The sequence below is a fragment of the Cherax quadricarinatus genome, chromosome 22, assembly GCF_038502225.1.
Source record: "Cherax quadricarinatus isolate ZL_2023a chromosome 22, ASM3850222v1, whole genome shotgun sequence".
Classification (NCBI taxonomy): Eukaryota; Metazoa; Arthropoda; class Malacostraca; order Decapoda; family Parastacidae; genus Cherax; species Cherax quadricarinatus.
The window spans coordinates 452,716-475,853 of record NC_091313.1 but is presented as its reverse complement, the minus strand read 5'-3'; the positions used below and the strand labels follow the sequence as shown (position 1 = coordinate 475,853).

Sequence of the window (23,138 nt, the reverse complement as noted above, 5' to 3'; positions counted from 1 at the left end):
TCCTTCCAACCTTAACGAGGACGACCCCTACCCCGCCTTCCTTCCCCTACAGATTTAAACACTCTCCATGTCATTTTACTTTGATCCATTCTCTCTAAATGACCCAGCCACCTCAACAACCCCTCTTCAGCCCTCTGACTAATACTTTTATTAACTCCACACCTTCTTCTAATTTCCACACTCCGAATTTTCTGCATAATATTTACACCACTCATTGCCCTTAGACAGGACATCTCCACTGCCTCCAACCGCCTCCTCGCTGCTGCATTCACAACCCAAGCTTCACACCCATATAAGAGTGTTGGTACCACTATACTTTCGTACATTCCCTTCTTTGCCTCCATAGATAACGTTTTTTGTCTCCACATATACCTCAACGCACCACTCACCTTTTTTCCCTCATCAATTCTATGATTAATCTCATCCTTCATAAATCCATCTGCCGACACGTCAAATCCCAAGTATCTGAAAACATTCACTTTTTCCATACTCCTCCTCTCCAATTTGATATCCAATTTTTCTTTATCTAAATCATTTGATACCTTCATCACCTTATCATGCAAATATCCCCACCTCTGCTTCAGGGTGCAGGCACTGTACCTGCCACTTCCAGGACTCGAGTCCATTTAACTGGTTTCCCTGCATCCTTTCATAAAATGTTACCTTGCTCACACCAACATCTCATCAAGTCCCAAAACCCACTTCACTCCTAAGACGCTCACACATGCCTGCAGGACGTCCAAGCCCTTCACACGCAAAACCTTCTTTACTCCCTCCAGCCTTTCCTAGGGTGACCCCTACCCCACTTTCCCTCCACTACAGATTTATACACCTTTCAAGTCATTCCATTTTGCTCCATCTTTCTAAATGTACAAACCACCTCAATAACCCTTTCTCAGCCCTCTGAATAGTACTTTTAATAACCCTGCACCTCCTACTCTCCAAGCTATGAATTCATTTATTTTTTTTATTAACACATTGGCCATCTCCCACCAAGGCAGGGTGGCCCGAAAAAGAAAAACTTTCATCATCATTTACTCCATCACTGTCTTGCCAGAGGTGCTGACACTACAATTATAAAACTGCAACATTAACACCAGCTGTGAATTCTCTGCATAATATTTATACCACATATTGCCCTCAGACATGACATGTCATTGCCTCCAGCCTCCTCCTTGCTGCAACATTCACAGCTCATGCTTCACACCCATTTAAGAGTATTGGTCCCACTATTTTCACATACATTCCCTTTTTTGCCTTCATGGATAATGTTTTTTATCTCCACAGATGCATCAGTGCACCATCCACCTTTTTCCCCTCATCATTTCTATGGTTCACCTCATCTTTCATAGACCCACCTGCTGACAAGTCCCCTCCCAAATATATGAACAACACATTCACTTCCTCTAGACTCCCTCCTTCCAATATGATATCCAATCTTTCATTACCTAAATTGTTTGCTACCCTCATCACCCAAGTCTTATCTATATTCATTTTTAATATCCTTCTTTTTACATACCCTTCCAGATTTGTCCACCAACGCTTGCAACTTCTCTTCAGAATCTCCCAAAAGCAGTGTTATCAGCAAAAAGCAGCTGTGACAACTCTCATTTTATATTAGATTTGCATATTTTAACCCCATACCTCTCCCCAACACCCTAGCATTCACTTGTTTTACAACCCCATCTGTAAATATGTTAAACAATCATGATGATATCATGCATCTCTGTCTAAGGCCTACTTTTACTTGAATATAATAATCTTCTCTCCTACATACTCCAACCTGAGCCTCACTATCCTCATAAAAACTAACTACTTTCAGTAACATAACACCTATTCCATATTCCATACACTTTCAATATTTGCCACATTGCTTCCCTATCCACCCTATCATGTGCCTTTCCTGTATCCATAAATGCAATGAAAACCTCCTTACCTTTACAGTGGACCCTTGATTTTCGTGATTAATCTGTTCCAGAGAGTCTGCCGAAAACCAAAATTCACCAAAACTGAAACCTTTTTCCCATAAGAAATAATGTAAATCCAATTAATCTGTTCCAGACACCCAAAAGTATTAACAAAAAATAATTTTTTTAGAGATTAAATATATAGTTACTTACAGAAAGGAATGACAAATCAATATAAAGCAATAATATCACACCTTTATTGAGGACTTGTTGGTGTATGAAAGATGGGAGGAGGGGAGGGAGAAGTTACTATTGTTTGGAAGGGGAATTCCCTTCCATAAAGACTTTAGGTACTGAGTCTTTATCCAGGGTTACTTCCCTTCTTTGTTTTTTAATGACACTAGGACCAGCTTGAGAGTCACTGGACCCCTGTCACTCAAAAATTTTTTCCAGAGAGCTTTGTTTCTGGCGTTTCTTTAAGATTTGCCTAAAATGGGACAAGGCATTGTCATTGAACATGTCACAGACACAATCTACAACAGCTTTGTTAGGGCGATGTTCCTCCACAAAAGTTTGCACCTCATTCCATTTTGCACAAATATCCTTAATCACTGAAGAAGACACCTTCTCCCCTCTATCTTCTTTCTCCTCTGAAGTAGTTTTCTCAGCTGTGGTCTGTTGCTGTTGCAGATTAAGCTCTTGCAGCTTTTCAGTGGTTAGATCTTCACTATGGTCCTCCACCAACTCTTCCACATCCTGGCCACTCACATCCAACCCCATGGAATTCCCCAATGCCACAATACATTCCACAACCTTTACCTAAGGGGTGGCACTAGGAGCTTTCTTTGGGCCCATGGTGGCTTAGCAATTGCAAGCACAAAAAACAGTGGATTATTACGAAATGTTTCATATGAACGTGGAGGGTGATGCTCACTCGCTGAGAAACAATGCCACACTATTACAACCCAGGAGTCCAAATGGCCTGTTATCCTGGGTGTAAAGGGAGCAAAATATACACAGCAGAAAAGTTTTGACATACAGTGGACCCCCGGTTAACGATATTTTTTCACTCTAGAAGTATGTTCAGGTGCCAGTACTGACCGAATTTGTTCCCATAAGAAATATTGTGAAGTGGATTAGTCCATTTCAGACCCCCAAACATACACGTACAAACGCACTTACATAAATACACTTGCATAATTGGTCGCATTCGGAGGTAATCGTTATGCGGGGGTCCACTGTATATTATCCTTCACCAATTTAGAACAGCAATATGTACACTATATACAGTGATAGGTATTAGTCCACTCCACAGTAAGCAAGGCAGAATAGAAGCCACAAGAGAGCAGACCATGCTTCAACCAGCTCTAGAATGGGAATGACAAGGGCTGACAGGAGAGTGGTACCCACATAACCTCTGCGATTGCCAAAACCATCTTCTTATTGGCTGGAACCTGGTTACTAGTTGAACGACGGGGCCCCATCATCAACTCTCAGTAACCTGGTTCGCTGGTTGGGGGAGATAGCCTGTAGATGAGGGTGTGTGCATGCCACACCTCCACCCCGAGAAGGCTCAGGATTAGGCTGCCACCTCCCAGTGGTAACCGTGTCGCCATGGCACAAAATAATGGGACCGCCTTTCCTCTCCACCATCCAACTCTTAGATAGGGCTCAGTTTTTCTCGTGACAAAAAGCCAAACCCTAAACTCAGAGTGAGACAGCAGTCAGTCGGGCTAGCATAGGTCCAAGATACTGGCGGACGGTAGCCCGCATCCCCTCACTAAAAAAAAAAACCCACACCAGGGGATAAAAAAAAGAGCATGAAAGGGGTTACCACAAGTAACCTAACATCCTAACCTAATTAAATAATATAGTTAGACTCTAGATAATGAGTCTGCCAACATATTTTCTTTTCCGGCAATATGTTTAATTTTAATATAATAGGGTTGCAGTCATAAAGCCCAACGCATGAGCCTCGTGTTGTGGTTCTTCATGGCTTGGAGATATGCTAGAGGATTGTGATCACTGTAGACGGTGACCACCTGCGATGTCTGGCCCACATAAACATCGAAATGCTCCAAAGCCAGTACCAGCGCGAGGGCTTCTTTTTCAATGGTAGAATAAGCCCTCTGATGTGGCTGTAACTTTGCCTAGAAGTAGGCTACAGGCTGCAACTCCTCGTTCCTGTTTTGCAATAGTACTGCCCCAACCCCAGACTCACAAGCATCAACCTGTAATGAAAAAGGTTTGGAGAAGTCTGGAGACAAAAGAATGGGTGCAGTACACAATAATATTTTTGCTTTGTCAAAAGCATTTTGCGACTCTGGGGTCCAATTAAAGGGAACTTTGTGACTGGTAAGAGAGGTAAGAGGGGCTACAATATCTGAGAAATTCTTACAGAATCTTCTGTAAAATCCTATCATGCCTAGGAAACATTGAAGAGATTTCCTATCATGAGGAACTGGATAATCTTTAATAGCAAGAACTTTAGCAAGTTTAGGAGCAACTTTACCACTACCTACTTCATGGCCTAGAAAAGTGACAGTGGCCTGGCCAAGGAAGATTTAGATAAATTAACAGTTAAATGGGAACTCTGAAAGGTCTCAAAAAGAGCCTTAAGTCTAAGTAGGTGTTGATCCCAAGTATCAGACACCACAACAATATCATCCAGGTACACTGCTGTGCCTTCAAGTCCTTTAATAGCCTGATGGATAAGTTTCTGAAATGAAGAGGGAGAGTTTTTCATTCCAAAGGGGGTAACTGTGTATTGATAATGACCTCCTGGAATTACGAAGGCTGAGATTTCCTTCGCCTTATCCGTCAAAGGTACCTGATAGTAACCTTTAAGGAGATCTAACTTGAACACAAAAGTAGCCTTACCCACAAAGTCAATTACGTCATCCAGACGAGGAAGAGGGTAAGCATCTGTGGTTGTGACCTCATTCACCTTACGGTAGTCTGTACACATACGAAACCCTCCATCAGCCTTCTTAACAAGGATGCACGGTGAAGCCCATGGACTAGATGACTCCTCCACTAAATCATGCTTTAACAGAAATTCTACTTCCTGCTGAAGTAGCCTCTGCTTTTCAGGATTAGCTCTGTAGGGGGAGAGTTTAATAGGTTTAGAGTTTCCCACATCTACATCATGATAACCTAACGTACATTTTTTCGGCACATCCAAAAAAATATTAGGGTATGACTGTAGAAGCTCAGTTAAACTTGTTGCTTGTGTTTCAAATAGTCCCTCCATTATAGGGCTAGGGTCCTTGAGGAGGACAGAATTTGAAAGTTTAACATTAATTTCAGAAATAGAGTGCAAAGAAACAGAGTTGTCCTCAGAGGAAGAGGATAAGAGTCATTACTGGGACTTTATCTGGTGTATGAAAAGATTTTAACTGATTAATGTGGTAGGTTTTAGTTTTTGAGGTCTTATCACGAGGAGCTACCACATAATTTACCTCAGATAATTTATTTACAATTTGCATAGGTCCCATAAATCTAGCTTTCAAGGTGTGGCCAGGTATAGGTTCCTGCACCAACACCTTGTCTCCTGGATGGAAGGAGCGGAATTGTGCACTTCTGTCATACCTCTGTTTCATCTTATTTTGAGCTGTCTTTAGGTTAACCTTGGCTAACTGACATGCCACCTGCAACCTTGAAGACGGGTTGTAGAGTGTTGAGCTAACGTCTTCTCCCATCCATCCTTCTTTGAGCACCCGAAGAGGACCTCGTACATTGTGACCAAAGATCAGCTCAAACGGACTATACCCAGTAGACTCTTGCACCGTTTCTCGTACTGAGAATAGCAACAAAGGTAGTGATTCATCCCAGTCTGTAGGAAAATGCATGCAAAAAGTTCTCATCATGGTTTTTAATGTCTGATGGAATCTTTCCAAGGTGCCTTGGGACTGAGGATGATAGGCAGTGGATAAGTTGTGGATTATCCTTAACCTAGTTAATGCTTCCCTAAATGCTTTGGCAGTGAAGTTAGTACCTTGATCACTTTGAATAGTTTTAGGAATGGCAAAACAAGAAAGAAATTTTTTTAAAGCTTTGAGAATAGCTTTAGTATTAATACTGCGCATGGGAATTGCTTCAGGATATCTGGTTACTCTATCCATAATGGTAAATAAATACTGATTTCCAGACTTTGACCTAGGTAGTGGACCTACACAATCTATAATTAAATCTGCAAAAGGTTCTCCATCAGCAGGTATAGGTTGGAGAGGTGCAGGTTTAATGGAATGTCCAGGTTTCCCTACTTGCTGACATTCTCGGCAACACCTGATATGATTCTTCACATCCTGCTTTAATTTTGGCCAATAAAATTCTTTTGTGATTCTATACAAGGTCTTTGTAATTCCTAAGTGACCTCCTAATGAAGTATTATGAGCTATATTCAGTATTTGAGGTCTAAACTTTGTTGGAACCACTAACCTGTCAGACAATTGCTGGCCCTCTATCTCCTTACCAGTCTCAGTGCAGATCAATAATCGTTTTAAAGTTCATACTTGACCGGATGATCCAAAAAGGATTTACCCATGGCTGCCTGAAAAGCGAATTTCAAAGAAGGGTCCTTTCGTTGTTCCTCCCGGAAGGACAGTTCTTCGGGCATGGAAACAGAGATATCTGGTAATCCTGCAACCTGGGAATAGGAAGGCTTGATCGGGGTCTGTTCACTTGATTTACAAGGCTCCGGCCAGTGTGCCTCATAAAACAACGTGGCTATTCCGAGATCAGAGTCGTCCAAGGATAGGTCAACATTCTCGCCAGACAACCCTTGGGATGTTGCCCGAGTTATGGCCAACACTGGAGAAGAATTTATCATTATGGGTTCAGGACACACACTAGCAGTAGTAATGTTATTACCCAGTAATAACATGGCATCTTTCATGGGGGAATCCTTTGGATACACCCACAGTCAAGTACCCAGTGTAATATTTGCACTGTACATAAATTTTATGCAAAGGGACAGAATATATAGCTCCTCCAAATGCTTCCAATAAAACAGAGGAATTCAAGGAAGTGTTCTTAGAGAGGGATAATATTCCCTCTCTTATAAGAGAGCAATATGCTCCAGTATCTAAAGGTTTTGACTTCAGTTGTTTTGGAGTTTTCCTGAAGGGAAATAAGACTCTTACAATAATAAGGGGCCATCCCTTTTTCTACTTCTCTTGGGGACATGTTACTAGGGATATTAGAGATTTTCCCAATGGGTTGGGGCTTGTGGGGGCAGTTGGGATGGATGTGACCTACTTTGTTACAGAGGAAGCAAACGACAGGCTTGCCCTTTACTCCCTGCTGACGTTGCAACTGGTGTCGTTCTGGCTGGTGTCTCTCTGGATACTGTTGTCGAGATGCACCATGTTGAGTAGTTTGTCTCTCAGCAGGTGGACCATAAGTTGAGAAGCGTGGCTCACCAGGTGACTTAGTTGGCTGACATAGACATTCTCCCTCCGGCTGGCACTTCATTTTCCAAGGTTGACGATCTCTGCTCATGCCAGGCTGTTGAAAAGAGAGACGGGACCGCTCGGACAAGGAGTGGTTAGTTTCGAAGGTATCAGCCAACCTGGCTGCCTCCAATGCAGTGGTTAAGTCACGATCCTGCAGAAAGACTTGAACCTCTGGTCCCACAGACTCCAGCAGGCTGTCAATCAGAATAAGCTGCACCAGCTCCTCAAAGGTGGCGATACCACTTGCTTTATACCAGCTGGTAAAAGCTTTGGTCTGCTTTCGCACAAAATCAACTAGGGATTGACCAAGCTGTCGCCTGCCTAATTTAAATAATTTTTTGTACTTGGCTGGGATACATGTATATGCTCCCAAAACTGTGGTTTTCACTACTTGGTAATCAGAAAATTCAGCGTCATTTAACACTGACATAAATTCCTGTGCCTTACCAAACAATACTGTGTGAACCAACGATGCCCAGTGCTGCTCCGGCCACCTCAAGGCTCGAGCCTGATTTTCGAAGCTTTCGAAAAATTGTTCTGGTTCGGCCTCATTGAAGCGGGGAACAAGCTGTACTGCTTTCTGTAAACTAAAATCATTTACAGAATACGAAAACTGCCTCCTTCTCTATCCCTATCAAATTCTTCTTTTGCGAATGCTCTCTGTTCCCTAGTCTGCTCAAGATTGATTTTTGCCAGCTCAAGTGCCAACGCCGCTGATTCACCTTGAGACAACCCTGCTGCACTACTGACTATTTTGCTCCGTTGATATATCATCTTCCTCCTGCGAGAACATAGTAGTTTTTGCCCTAGCTCCCGTAGAGGGAGGAGTCTGATGTGCCATCTCTTATTCTCGAAGTTTGTCAGTAATCAGTGAACGCGGTTGCGCAGCTGTGAGAGTGCGTTTGTATTTAATGCCAATGGAACGAGCAATTTTCCAACAATGCTGTAGGGACAATTTAGGTAGGTTATGCAGAGTACAGTGGACCCCCGCTTAACGATCACCTCCCAATGCGACCAGTTATGTAAGTGTATTTATGTAAGTGCGTTTGTACGTGTATGTTTGGGGGTCTGAAATGGACTAATCTACTTCACAATATTCCTTATGGGAACAAATTCGGTCAGTACTGGCACCTGAACATACTTCTGGAATGAAAAAATATCGTTATCCGGGGGTCCACTGTATATGCCGACACCAGACGTCTGACTCGTCTAGGTGGCATAAGTTATTCGCTATGCACAGTACGATTGCAGAATACCCCAACGTAACATGTTAATTTGCAGAACACGCTTAGCTATGCACAGTACGATTGCAGAATACGCATACAAGGTGGATACGCAATAGCAGAGCTGACTGCAAAATTCTCCACACCGAACAGGCTAGTAGCAACTGACACGCAAAATTTGTAAAGCAATGCCAGACAGCCAGCTACACACTGTTCTACAAGATTGACCGTAGCGAAGCGAGCACACCGAACAAGCTAGTCGCGAGCTGTTGAACGATCACACAATAGCAAGGCTAACCATAGCAAAGTAACTGACATGCAAAATTTGTAAAGTGTTGGCAAAGCTAATGCAATGCCAGACAGCAAGCTGCACAATGTTCCTGCTACCAGCTTCACCCTAGGCTCAACCCTTTCTCTAAGTCCAGCTCCAGCTCTCGGACAGGCTACCCATATTACAACCCAGGAGTCCAAATGGCCTGTTATCTTGGGTGTAGAGGGAGCAAAATAAACACAGCAGAAAAGTTTTGACGTATATTATCCTTCACCAATTTAGAACAGCAATATGTACACTATATACACTGTGTACAGTGATAGGTATTAGTGCACTCCACGGTAAGCAAGGCAGAATAGAAGCCACAAGAGAGCAGACCGTGCTTCAACCAGCTCTAGAATGGGAATGACAAGGGCAGACAGGAGAGTGGTACCCACATAACCTCTGCGATTGCCAAAACCATCTTCTTATTGGCTGGAACCTGGTTACTAGTTGAACGACGGGGCCCCATCATCAACTCTCAGTAACCTGGTTCGCTGGTTGGGGGAGATAGCCTGTACAAGGGCGTGTACAAGCGCCGAATAAAGGTTACGTACTATTTGCATGCCACACGCACTGACTCTTGAATGCATCTGTGGGAGGCTTTGTTTGTTTGTTCTCTGCCAATCTGTAGGTACCTTCCTCTTTCATACATTTATTGAACAAAAGTGCCAACCACTCAAAAACTATATTCCACTTCCTCCGACTTCCTCCTTACTGCAATATTCACAACCTATGCTTCACATGCATATAAGTGTTGGTACCACTATGCACTCATACATTTCCCATTTTGCCTCTGTGGATAATGTTTGCATTTATTAATGCTTAATGTAGTAATGTACATACTTATTACATAATTTTTTATTTTGAGTATGTTTGAGAAATTTAGCCATATTTCACAATACTCAGGTTAATCACCTAAATGATGAGAACAAAAGATTGAGAGAGAAGCTGAGCCTCATAACCACACAAGTTAAAGCATTGCCTGGAGGAGCTGGTTTGGCAGTGTCTGCAGCAGATGTGCCAGTACCTCTGAAAACGAAGATTGTTCCTCTCTCAGGTTAGCTCTGACTGCTTTTCATTTTAATTCTGTTGTATGCTTTACGGGTCTTTCTGTGTATCTTCCTTAGTTGTACAACTTTTCCCTAATGATTGTCACTTGCTTTCTGTCAAAGCTGTCTGAACAGTATTCTAGTTTTCCATTGCATGCCAATCAATATTTTCTTCCTAGAAAGGTTCACTTATGATACAGAAGTTGTTTTTGTCTCCTTTGAGTGAATGTATATTCTTGAGGCACCTCTATAGAGCCTATCATCCTCTTTTTTTTTTTTTATACAAACTCTTATATGTCAAGAAGTGTCTGGGTGATGATGTGTTTCTAGTGATGTTTAATGCTGCTGGTTTTACATTTTGTTATTGGGTAGTAGAGCCCAGATAGATCTCATTAACCCTTTCAGGGTCCAGAGGCCAAATTTCAAAGTGTGCCCCAGGGTCCAAGAATTTTCAAAAAAAAATTTTGTTATTTTTTCTTAGGAAATGGTAGAGCATCTTTTTCTGAAGGTAATAAAACAAATGGTATGAAATTTGATGGAAAATTGACGAAATTATGCTCTCGCGAATTTTGATGTGTCAGCGATATTTACGCATCGGCAGTTTTGCTGACTTTGACTCCCATTTTAGGCCAATTATATTATTCCGGTCAACCAAATTCTTAGCTATTTCACTAGCATTACTTCTGTTTTATCAAATGAGCACAAGAAATCGCCCAGTCAGCTGTTTCAACTACAAAATAAAGTGATCGGAAATTGGTAATTTGGCCAATTTAACGCAAAGTTCAAAATATTCCAGTTTCAAAATAGGATCCAGAATAAACAATGCAGGCATTCCTGGCACTAAATTAACATTTCCTCTGTTCATTAGTTACCTTTCAGGCTTTACAAATGAATTCCATTTTGACATTTTATTCACATAATGAATTTTTATTCAGACCAAAAAATGGAAGATTTACTGCTATGCAATATTGTAATAATTGTATAAATAATATCACTACATTTGTGAACGTATATTAGACCCACCACGTGGTGCACATTAGACGTGTGAGGTCATTTGTTTACTTTTGAACATTGGAAAAAATTTAACATTTCCGCTATTTTGAGTTTGGTTTCAAGCCATTTGCAGTACGAAAACCAATCAAAATCATCTCTATTTCTGTAATATATCTTCCATTCTATCAATTGAGACCAAGAAATCACAAATACAACTATAAAAAACATACAAGAAAGCACTGCAAAGTTGCTGTTTTAATCGAAAATTACGGTCTCATTTCTTTTTCTCATTATGCACTGTGTGCTGCAGGATTTGTTATATGTGGTACACACTTACCACATAGATGTATTCTCCCATATCTAGGCCCAAATTTACCGCTCTGAGCTTATCTGAGTGAGCTGAGCTCATGGCGTAGAACTACGGCACGGACCCTGACAGGGTTAATAAACTTCAAACAGGTTAATGTAAAAGGCAAGGAAAAATGTAGCTTTTGTGTCAAAATTGGTTTGTATGTTATATGTGAATTTTTTTTTACAGTTATCACTCAGCAAATTAGAAGTATAACACCATTATTATTAGATAAAATTATAATCTACAACATGCATATAGCGTCTTTAATATTATTGGCTAATGTTGCTGTGATCTGACATTTTATTTTGAAGGCAGAATTTATATCCTAAATTAAATCTTATGTTTTTAACTCAAATAATCCCAATTTGTCTTCTGTATTTGTTATATTATATATAATGAAATTCATGTATTTCATTTCAGAAGAACTTGATAGCTTTGATGATCCTCCATCTAGATTTATATCATCGTATAAAGATACTCTAGATGAATTTGAGCAGGTATGCTTTTCATTGTATAAGAATGCTTCTTGAATTTGTGCATGCTTACCACTTAACAAAGTCCATCAGATTTAGAGGAGCTTCCAGAGTTAAAGTATTATTTGAGAATTAAAACATTCTTGTCATTTAATGTGTCTCATTTTGGTTTAGAAAGACATGTAAACAAACGCTAGGATATATTTATTAGAAAATGTTTGTCCCAGGATTTTGATCACTTGTGATCAAGGTTCCAGGACTGAAATATTTTCTAATAAATATGTTCTAGAGTTTGTTTGTGTCTTTCTAAAGCAACTTATTGGTATCTATTACTAAGGTTTATACCATGTCTGGTGTTATTTAACAAGATGTAGAATAAGTTTAAATTTGATAGCATTTCATGCATTAGGTTTTAATTGTAAGGCCATTTATTGTAATGCAGATAAGTAGTAATGAGCTGGCTGGTACAGACTCAACCTGGAGTGTATCAGACATTGAAGATGAGCAGCTAGTGGTGTCGTTACAGTTGGCTACACGACGCATGAAGGACTTGCTCTCTAGTTTACAAGAACAACATCACAGTCTGCTGTTGCTCTCTCCCCTTTTAAATTCTCTGCCACCTTGTAGCTCTCAAATAGGTAAGGTCATGTTTGAGATATTGTATATTATTGTGGTTATTTCACTTGTGCTGCATGGGTAGTATATGCACATTATTGCATACCTTGCCTTTGATGAGTTTCGAGTCTGTTTCTGTTCTCAGAGCCCGGCCATGGGCCAGGCTTGCATAGGGTCAAATAAAGTAGTCACATTGTCAGTCATTATAAAATTATGAAAATTACCAACAGTTATAACTTATATATACAGTAGGGCCCCACTTATACGGCAGGCTAGGTTCCAGGCTACCGCCGTAAAGCGGAAATCGCCGTACAGTGGAACACCCTTTTTTTTCCCTTATAAATGCATACAAATACTAGATAACAAGTTTACATTAACATATATTAAGTTAGCAATAGAACCAGGCATTAAAAAACAATAAAAAAGTAAAATACACACAGTGCACTCATTACTTACCTTAAAATATTTGTAGTCTTAATCTAGGGTGAGACAAGTAGTATTTATTGTAAAAAACCAAGTGTGGTATGTATGGTAGTCAGCCGGGCTACCATACCAGGCCACCCCACCTACACATAATATTCTATTACATTTAAGCATCCCAGAGCGATAAAATGCATATACAGTTCACTCATTACTTACCTTAAAATATTTGTAGTCTTAATGTAGGGTCAGGGGTGAGTAAATGAGATAAAACAAATAAATGAGAGAGAGAGAGAGAGAATGAGTACATGGGAGAGGACAGGCGCAGAGTTATGTAAACAAACCAGGCGAACGCAAGTTTTGTAAACAAAGTGTACACGTCTGGTTTGTGTACAAATTACATTGTGTACAAATAGTCTCTACATTGATATGGTAGAATAAATAAAGAGAAACACTCCTATTCTCATGTAACACCATTTTTAGAAGAAATGATGCTCTGAGTGAAGGCAATGAGAATAAGTCACTCTGACTTTTTTGGGTTATCCTAGGTACTTTACACATATGCTGCTATGTATGATAATCTATGTAACTGTATTTGTGTATACCTGAATAAACTTGCTTACTTACATACGAAAAGAATAATTTTCTACAGTTACCCCCAGTAACACATTTTCTCTTATGTTGGACTAGAGAAAATGTTATTCTTGCCATCACTAATGCAAGTTGTCTAGCTCCCACATCTCATATTTATGTTTATTTATTCTACTGTGGGGTGTATTTATCATCTTTATATGTTATGCATCGTGTTTATTATATAATTTTGAAAAAATATCATAGATGGATTAATGAAAATATGTATATTAACGTAATATACGACATTTAATGAGACTCGGTGATTATTATTATCATTACTAATATAGCATCTGGAGACATAAGACACTTACTAATTTTAATATGTACCTGCACGCCAGCACAGTGTGTAAGTTTATTTAGGTACAGGTATACATAAGTGTAATTATTAGAGTATATATAAATTGCGGATGAGCAAGGAGGTTTTAGAGTGGGTAGGGGATGTGTAGATCAGGTGTTTACATTGAAGCATATATGTGAACAGTATTTAGATAAAGATAGGGAGGTTTTTATTGCATTTATGGATTTAGAAAAGAGTGGATAGAGGAGCAATGTGGCAGATGTTGCAAGTATATGGAATAGGTGGTAAGTTATTAAATGCTGTAAAGAGTTTTTATGAGGATAGTGAGGCTCAGGTTAGGGTGTGTAGAAGAGAGGGAGACTATTTTTTTTTTTTTTTTTTTTTTTTATCACACCGGCCGATTCCCACCAAGGCAGGGTGGCCCGAAAAAGAAAAACTTTCACCATCATTCACTCCATCACTGTCTTGCCAGAAGGGTGCTTTACACTACAGTTTTTAAACTGCAACATTAACACCCCTCCTTCAGAGTGCAGGCACTGTACTTCCCATCTCCAGGACTCAAGTCCGGCCTGCCGGTTTCCCTGAATCCCTTCATAAATGTTACTTTGCTCACACTCCAACAGCACGTCAAGTATTAAAAACCATTTGTCTCCATTCACTCCTATCAAACACGCTCAAGCATGCCTGCTGGAAGTCCAAGCCCCTCGCACACAAAACCTCCTTTACCCCCTCCCTCCAACCCTTCCTAGGCCGACCCCTACCCCGCCTTCCTTCCACTACAGACTGATACACTCTTGAAGTCATTCTGTTTCGCTCCATTCTCTCTACATGTCCGAACCACCTCAACAACCCTTCCTCAGCCCTCTGGACAACAGTTTTGGTAATCCCGCACCTCCTCCTAACTTCCAAACTACGAATTCTCTGCATTATATTCACACCACACATTGCCCTCAGACATGACATCTCCACTGCCTCCAGCCTTCTCCTCGCTGCAACATTCATCACCCACGCTTCACACCCATATAAGAGCGTTGGTAAAACTATACTCTCATACATTCCCCTCTTTGCCTCCAAGGACAAAGTTCTTTGTCTCCACAGACTCCTAAGTGCACCACTCACTCTTTTTCCCTCATCAATTCTATGATTCACCTCATCTTTCATAGACCCATCCGCTGACACGTCCACTCCCAAATATCTGAATACGTTCACCTCCTCCATACTCTCTCCCTCCAATCTGATATTCAATCTTTCATCACCTAATCTTTTTGTTATCCTCATAACCTTACTCTTTCCTGTATTCACCTTTAATTTTCTTCTTTTGCACACCCTACCAAATTCATCCACCAATCTCTGCAACTTCTCTTCAGAATCTCCCAAGAGCACAGTGTCATCAGCAAAGAGCAGCTGTGACAACTCCCACTTTGTGTGTGATTCTTTATCTTTTAACTCCACGCCTCTTGCCAAGACCCTCGCATTTACTTCTCTTACAACCCCATCTATAAATATATTAAACAACCACGGTGACATCACACATCCTTGTCTAAGGCCTACTTTTACTGGGAAAAAAATTTCCCTCTTTCCTACATACTCTAACTTGAGCCTCACTATCCTCGTAAAAACTCTTCACTGCTTTCAGTAACCTACCTCCTACACCATACACTTGCAACATCTGCCACATTGCCCCCCTATCCACCCTGTCATACGCCTTTTCCAAATCCATAAATGCCACAAAGACCTCTTTAGCCTTATCTAAATACTGTTCACTTATATGTTTCACTGTAAACACCTGGTCCACACACCCCCTACCTTTCCTAAAGCCTCCTTGTTCATCTGCTATCCTATTCTCCGTCTTACTCTTAATTCTTTCAATTATAACTCTACCATACACTTTACCAGGTACACTCAACAGACTTATCCCCCTATAATTTTTGCACTCTCTTTTATCCCCTTTGCCTTTATACAAAGGAACTATGCATGCTCTCTGCCAATCCCTAGGTACCTTACCCTCTTCCATACATTTATTAAACAATTGCACCAACCACTCCAAAACTATATCCCCACCTGCTTTTAACATTTCTATCTTTATCCCATCAATCCCGGCTGCCTTACCCCCTTTCATTTTACCTACTGCCTCACGAACTTCCCCCACACTCACAACTGGCTCTTCCTCACTCCTACAAGATGTTATTCCTCCTTGCCCTATACACGAAATCACAGCTTCCCTATCTTCATCAACATTTAACAATTCCTCAAAATATTCCTTCCATCTTCCCAATACCTCTAACTCTCCATTTAATAACTCTCCTCTCCTATTTTTAACTGACAAATCCATTTGTTCTCTAGGCTTTCTTAACTTGTTAATCTCACTCCAAAACTTTTTCTTATTTTCAACAAAATTTGTTGATAACATCTCACCCACTCTCTCATTTGCTCTCTTTTTACATTGCTTCACCACTCTCTTAACCTCTCTCTTTTTCTCCATATACTCTTCCCTCCTTGCATCACTTCTACTTTGTAAAAACTTCTCATATGCTAACTTTTTCTCCCTTACTACTCTCTTTACATCATCATTCCACCAATCGCTCCTCTTCCCTCCTGCACCCACTTTCCTGTAACCACAAACTTCTGCTGAACACTCTAACACTACATTTTTAAACCTACCCCATACCTCTTCGACCCCATTGCCTATGCTCTCATTAGCCCATCTATCCTCCAATAGCTGTTTATATCTTACCCTAACCGCCTCCTCTTTTAGTTTATAAACCTTCACCTCTCTCTTCCCTGATGCTTCCCGGTAAAAGTAGGTCTTAGACAGGGATGTGTAATGTCACCATGGTTGTTTAATATATTTATAGATGGGGTTGTAAAGGAAGTAAATGCTAGGGTGTTTGGGAGAGGGGTGGGATTAAATTATGGGGAATCAAATTCAAAATGGGAATTGACACAGTTACTTTTTGCTGATGATACTGTGCTTATGGGAGATTCTAAAGAAAAATTGCAAAGGTTAGTGGATGAGTTTGGGAATGTGTGTAAAGGTAGAAAGTTGAAAGTGAACATAGAAAAGAGTAAGGTGATGAGGGTGTCAAATGATTTAGATAAAGAAAAATTGGATATCAAATTGGGGAGGAGGAGTATGGAAGAAGTGAATGTTTTCAGATACTTGGGAGTTGACGTGTCGGCGGATGGATTTATGAAGGATGAGGTTAATCATAGAATTGATGAGGGAAAAAAGGTGAGTGGTGCGTTGAGGTATATGTGGAGTCAAAAAACGTTATCTATGGAGGCAAAGAAGGGAATGTATGAAAGTATAGTAGTACCAACACTCTTATATGGGTGTGAAGCTTGGGTGGTAAATGCAGCAGCAAGGAGACGGTTGGAGGCAGCGGAGATGTCCTGTCTAAGGGCAATGTGTGGTGTAAATATTATGCAAAAAATTCGGAGTGTGGAAATTAGGAGAAGGTGTGGAGTTAATAAAAGTATTAGTCAGAGGGCAGAAGAGGGGTTGTTGAGGTGGTTTGGTCATTTAGAGAGAATGGATCACAGTAGAATGACATGGAAAGCATATAAATCTATAGGGGAAGGAAGGCGGGGTAGGGGTCGTCCTCGAAAGGGTTGGAGAGAGGGGGTAAAGGAGGTTTTGTGGGTAAGGGGCTTGGATTTCCAGCAAGCGTGCGTGAGCGTGTTAGATAGGAGTGAATGGAGACGAATGGTACTTGGGACCTGACGATCTGTTGGAGTGTGAGCAGGGTAATATTTAGTGAAGGGATTCAGGGAAACCGGTTATTTTCATATAGTCGGACTTGAATCCTGGAAATGGGAAGTACAATGCCTGCACTTTAAAGGAGGGGTTTGGGATATTGGCAGTTTGGAGGGATATGTTGTGTATCTTTATATGTGTATGCTTCTAGACTGTTGTATTCTGAGCACCTCTGCAAAAACAGTGATAATGTGCGAGTGTGGTGAAAGTGTTGAATGATGATGAAAGTATTTTCTTTTTGGGGATTTTCTTTCTTTTTTTGGGTCACCCTGCCTCGGTGGGAGACGGCCGACTTGTTGAAAAAAAAAAAAAAAAATATATAAATTATGAAATAACTTTTAAAAACACTTGAAATTTTGGAGTTTCCAGACATAATGGAGAGACTTGGTGCTTACGGATCTCACAGAGAATGTAAACAAACCGGGTGGGGCACGGTGACCGTATTAGAAAGTCAGGTGGGGGGAGCCGTATATAGAGTTTTGGCATAATTTGAAATGACCGTATTAGTGGAACGCCGCAAAGCGAAACACCGTAAAGCGGGGCCCTACTGTACAAACAAAATTTAAATACCTGAGTATAAAACTTTGCTATTCAATATTTGCTCTGGAGTGATCACTGAGGTAATGTTTCTTTGGAATTACCTGTACTGTAGTTGAATTACTGATTTTTTAAAGGAGAATGAGTATTACTGTACATATTATTTAAGTATAGTGTTATACAATAAATATAAATTGGCATGGACTCCATCATAATTTTTTGCTTAATTCTAGATTTAATAAGAAGACCATGTATCTTATTGACTCAGTATTTCCCAAAAAAATTAAAGGGTTCAAAGACTGGATGAAAAGTGAAGAAATTAAAGAAAGCTGGTATGAGTTTGATTTGGGAAACATGTGGACCCCAACAGTGAATCTCACAGAGTGGACATGACATAGATAAGAGTAAGGTGATGAGAGTATCAAATGAGTTAGGTAAAGAAAAATTTGATATCTCATTGGAGGGAGAGAGTATGGAAGAAGTGGATGTGTTCAGATATTTGGAGGAGACGTGTCAGTGGATGGGTTTATGAAGGATGAGGTTAACCATGGAATTGATGAAATAAAAAAAGGTGATGGGAATGTATGAGAGTATAGTTATACCAACGCTTTTGTATGGATGGGTGGTGAATGTTGCAACAACGAGAAGGCTGGAGGCAGTGGAGATGTCATATCTGAGGGCAATGTGTGGTGTGAATATGATGCAGAGAATCTGTAGTTTGGAGATTAGGAGGAGGTGCAGGATTACCAAAACTATTATCCAGAGGGCTGAGGAGGGGTTATTGAGATGGTTTGGATGTGTAGAGAGGATGGAACGAAATAGAATGACTTCGAGAGTGTATAAATCTGTAGTGGAGGGAAGGCAGGATATGGGTCAGCTTAGGAAAGGTTTGAGGGAGGGGATAAAGGAGGTTTTGTGTGTGAGGGGCTTGGACTTCCAGCAAGCATGCATGAGCGTGTTAGATAGATGCAAATGGAGACAAATGGTTTTTAGGACTTGACGTGCTGTTGGAGTGTAAGCAAGGTAACATTTATGAAGGGATTCAGGGAAACCTGCAGGTCGGACTTGATTCCTGGAGATGGGGAGTACAGTGCCAGCACTTTGAAGGAGGGGTGTTAATGTTGCAGTTTTATAACGGTAGTGTAGGCATGCCTCTGGCAACACAGTGATGGACTGAATGATGATGAGAGTTTTTCTTTTTTGGGCCACCCTGCCTTGGTAGGAAATGGCCGATGTGTTAATAAAAACTAATAAATAAAAAAAAGGTGAGTGGTGCATTGAGGTATCTGTGGAGACAAAAAATCCATGGAGGCAGAGAAGGGAATGTATGAGAATATAGTGGTACCAACACACTTATATGGTTGTGAAGCATGGGTCGTAAACGCTGCAGCGAGGAGGAGGAGGCTGGAGGCAGTGGAGATGTCGTGTCTAAGGGCACTGTGTGGTGTAAATATTATGCAAAGTATTCATAGTGTGGAAATTAGAAGGAGGTGTGGAGTTACTAAAAGTATTAGTCAGAGGGCTGAAGAGGGGTTGTTGAGGTGGTTTGGTCATTTAGAGAGAATGGAACAAAATAGAATGACTTGAAGAGCGTATAAATCTGTAGGGGGGACAAGAGATGTAATCCACAGCACCGTGTCATCCTTTGCAAACAATACTAGGATCTGCATGGGACTGTCATCTATTGAGGACACAATCTCCAAGAAGATATAAACCAAGTTTTCCAATGGGCAATGGAAAGCAGTATGATGTTCAATGAAGACAAATTCCAACTACTACATTATGGAACACTGGAGGAGATAATAACTAGAACTGAGTACTACAAACTCTGATCATACAGTACAGTGGAAAAATAATGTGAGGAACCTGGGAGTGGTAATGTCTGAGGATCTCACTTTCAAGGATCACAACAGTGCCACAATCACAACTGCAAAGAAAATGATAGATGGATAATGAGAATGTTCAGAACAAGAGATGCCAAGTCAATGATGATCCTTTTCAGATCACTTGTTCTCTCTATGCTGGAATATTGCTGTACATTAACATCTCCATTCAAAGCAGGTGAAATTGCAGATCTGGAGAGTGTACAGTTCCATCAAACACCTCAACTACTGGGAACACTTGGAAGCACTTGACTTGTACTAGTTGGAATGCAGGCAAGAGAGATATATCACAATCTACTCTTGGAAAATCTTAGAAGGAATGGTTCTGAATCTGCACACAGAAATCACTCCTTATGAAAGTAAAAGACTGGGCAGGCAGTGCAAAATACCCCCAGTGAAAAGTAGGGGTGCCATTGGTACACTAAGAGAAAACACCATAAGTGTCTGGGGGCCAAGACTGTTCAACAGCCTCCCACCATGCATAAGGGAAATTACCAATAGGTCCCTGGCTCCCTTCAAGAGAGAGCTGGACAGATACTTCAAGTTGGTGCCGGATCAGCTGGGCTGTGGTTCGTACGTTGGACTACGTGCGGCCAGCAGTAACAGCCTGGTTGACCAGGCCCTGATCCACCGGGAGGCCTGGTTGTGGACCGGGCCACGGGGGCATTGATCCCCAGAATACCCTCCAGGTAGGGGTTGTCCTTGAAAAAAATGGAGGGAAGGGGTAAAGGAGGTTTTGTGGGTGAGGGGCTTGGACTTCCAGCAAGTGTGCGTGAGTGTGTTCGATAGGAGTGAATGGAGACAAATGGTTTTTGGGACCTGACGAGCTGTTGGAGTGTGAGCAGGGTAATATTTGTGACAGGATTCAGGGAAACTGGTTAGCTGGATTTGAGCCCTGGAAATGGGAAGTATAATGCCGGCACTTTAAAGGAGGGGTTTGGGATATTGGCTGTTGGAGTGACATCCAAACTGTCATATCTGGGTGCCTTTGCAAGTGATTATGTGTGAATGTTGGTGAAAGTGATGAATGATGGTGAAAGTGTTTCTTTTTTTTAGGGGGGGGGGGGGGTCACCCTGTCTTGTTGGGAAATTGCTGAAATGTTAAAAAAAAAAATTATTAAAGATATGACTGCTTAGATCTGTTTGTATGATAATTCCTGTATAAGAGATTCTGGAAAAATGGTTGACCACTGTATCATTTTTGTATTTTTCTTATCTGTTCTTGTGTATTAACATTCACTTGTGTATATTAACAACCACTTGTATTCACTTACCCAGTTGCTTTTCCTTTCATTAAAATTGATTATTAAATTAATATATCAGTAAGATATTAAATCACTTTCTTTTTATATGTTTTTTAAATCCTCTCGTCCTTTCTTGATAACATCCAGTCTTTGTTTCTGAACTGTTACAAAACTATGACCTGTCACAGAAGGCTTCTTTCCAAACATCACAGCGTATGTCAGTTCTTCATCTTACACACCTCTTGCTCTTCACTTGGCTGCTCTGCAACAGGAAGAAATGAGAAATTAAATTTTTTATTGTTTTTCATCTTGCTTATCTTCCATAAAGATGAGGGTACATATAAGGGAAGATACATGATATAGAAGTTACATAAAAGAGAAAATACATAGAAGTGAAGGTACATAAAAGTGAAGGTACATAAAAGTGAAGGTACATAAAAGGGATGGTACATAAAAACAGATGCATAAAAAAATGAGGCACATAAAAGAGAGGATGCATAAAAGGGAAGGTAAATATAAGTGAAGGTACATAAAAGCATTCATGGGTTCAGGAGGACCAAGGTAGCTGTGATGTGTTTAAGATCAAGGTTGACTTTCGTTAGGTTGTTCTTATACCAAGAGGTATCATGTTACATTTTCACTCTTCAAAGATATTGCCTTTACACTGATGAGTCTTTTGATCCAAAGTATTAAAGTTACTTTGCCTTTTCTTGGATCAAACCCATTTTCCAAGGGCTGCATTACCCTAATGGTCGTCCTTTTCTTGGATCAAACCTGATTATCTCCCATTTCCCAGGGGCTGCATTACCCTAATGGTCTAGCCCTATCTATTGAATATAATATAGTAATTCTGTAATCTAACATTTTCATAACTGCAGGTTCTTTGGCATTTATAACACACATGTCTGGTTTAGTGTGTTCTCAGTGTGACACCAACTTTGAGCATAGTCATCGTACCTTGTCAAAAGATGGAACTCTGAGTCAGCGAGACCGTGATTTGTCTACAGTGACAATTACTCCTTCCACTCAGTTTGAGGAGGGAACAAAATATGAAGTAGTTGATGATGATGGTGCTTGTCAAAGTCGATTAGCAACATGTGGATCAGTTCTCAACACCAACTTCACATCTGCAGGAATGAATACGTAAGTATTGGACATCGCTAAATCACCTTGAAGATGTTGGTTATTTGAGTGCATGTTAGTATGTGGGAGATATAGGCATCTATTAGTAGAAAGGTGGGATAAGAGAGCTTATCAGATAATGAGGAGGTCAAAGAGGTATAGAGTAGATTTAAGAATACAGTGCTAGTGTGCATCAGAAGTTTGTGGTTATAGGATTTATTGAGATTGAGGAGCTTCTATCCAGTGGTCTAGCCTCCAGCAACATACTTCGGGAGTGTGACCCTTTGAGGGATTGAGGGGGGGTTGCTAAATGCTAGTGAAGGGCTTTTGATCCAAGGAATTGGAAGTCTTGGATTAGATATAATTACTGTACCTTGCATTTCCCAGGTGCTGTATGACCCTTATGGATTTAGTAATTCCCCATGAACATAATTTAGGGGGTAAAAAGAACAAGTAGTTGACTTAATTTGAGCAAAAATTTTTGTCTGCATAATTATTTTTGCCACCTCTATGTGCTTTTTCTTTATTTAAAGTTTTCAGAAATCTGTATGCATAGTAAGCAAATATTATACTTTCAAAACAGAAGCCCATTGATGGATGACATCAATGGTGAGAGTAATATCCACATGGATGCCAATAATTCTGCAGAGGATCGACCACATAGTCCGTTTGATTGGAGACAAGTTCAGGTAAAGTTTTATTACCATATGAAATAATATTTGTTATCTATTACATTAAGCATAATTTAGAAAAAACAACTAATCTAATTTCAGTCAAATTTATCTTAATTTTTTACTCATTAAGGCTTGCTTTTTTTGTATTGCTAATTCGATTTTATATTCATGTACATACTAGTATGTGGA

General features: G+C 40.4%; 1 protein-coding gene across 5 annotated transcripts in view; it reads left to right on the top strand.

The window, feature by feature from the left end:
- spn-F (Protein spindle-F) overlaps positions 1–23,138 on the top strand; it is a 59,055-nt gene that overhangs the window by 25,070 nt on the left and 10,847 nt on the right. For 4 of the 5 annotated variants that reach the window (XM_053778224.2, XM_053778219.2, XM_053778221.2 and 1 more), the window contains exons 6-10: positions 9,806–9,956; positions 11,714–11,790; positions 12,209–12,404; positions 22,068–22,296; positions 22,859–22,964. In XM_053778224.2, the coding sequence (XP_053634199.1) occupies positions 9,806–9,956; positions 11,714–11,790; positions 12,209–12,404; positions 22,068–22,296; positions 22,859–22,964 (759 nt within the window). The remainder of the gene's footprint in view (positions 1–9,805; positions 9,957–11,713; positions 11,791–12,208; positions 12,405–22,067; positions 22,297–22,858; positions 22,965–23,138) is intronic. The other variant, XM_053778223.2, reaches the window with a different exon arrangement.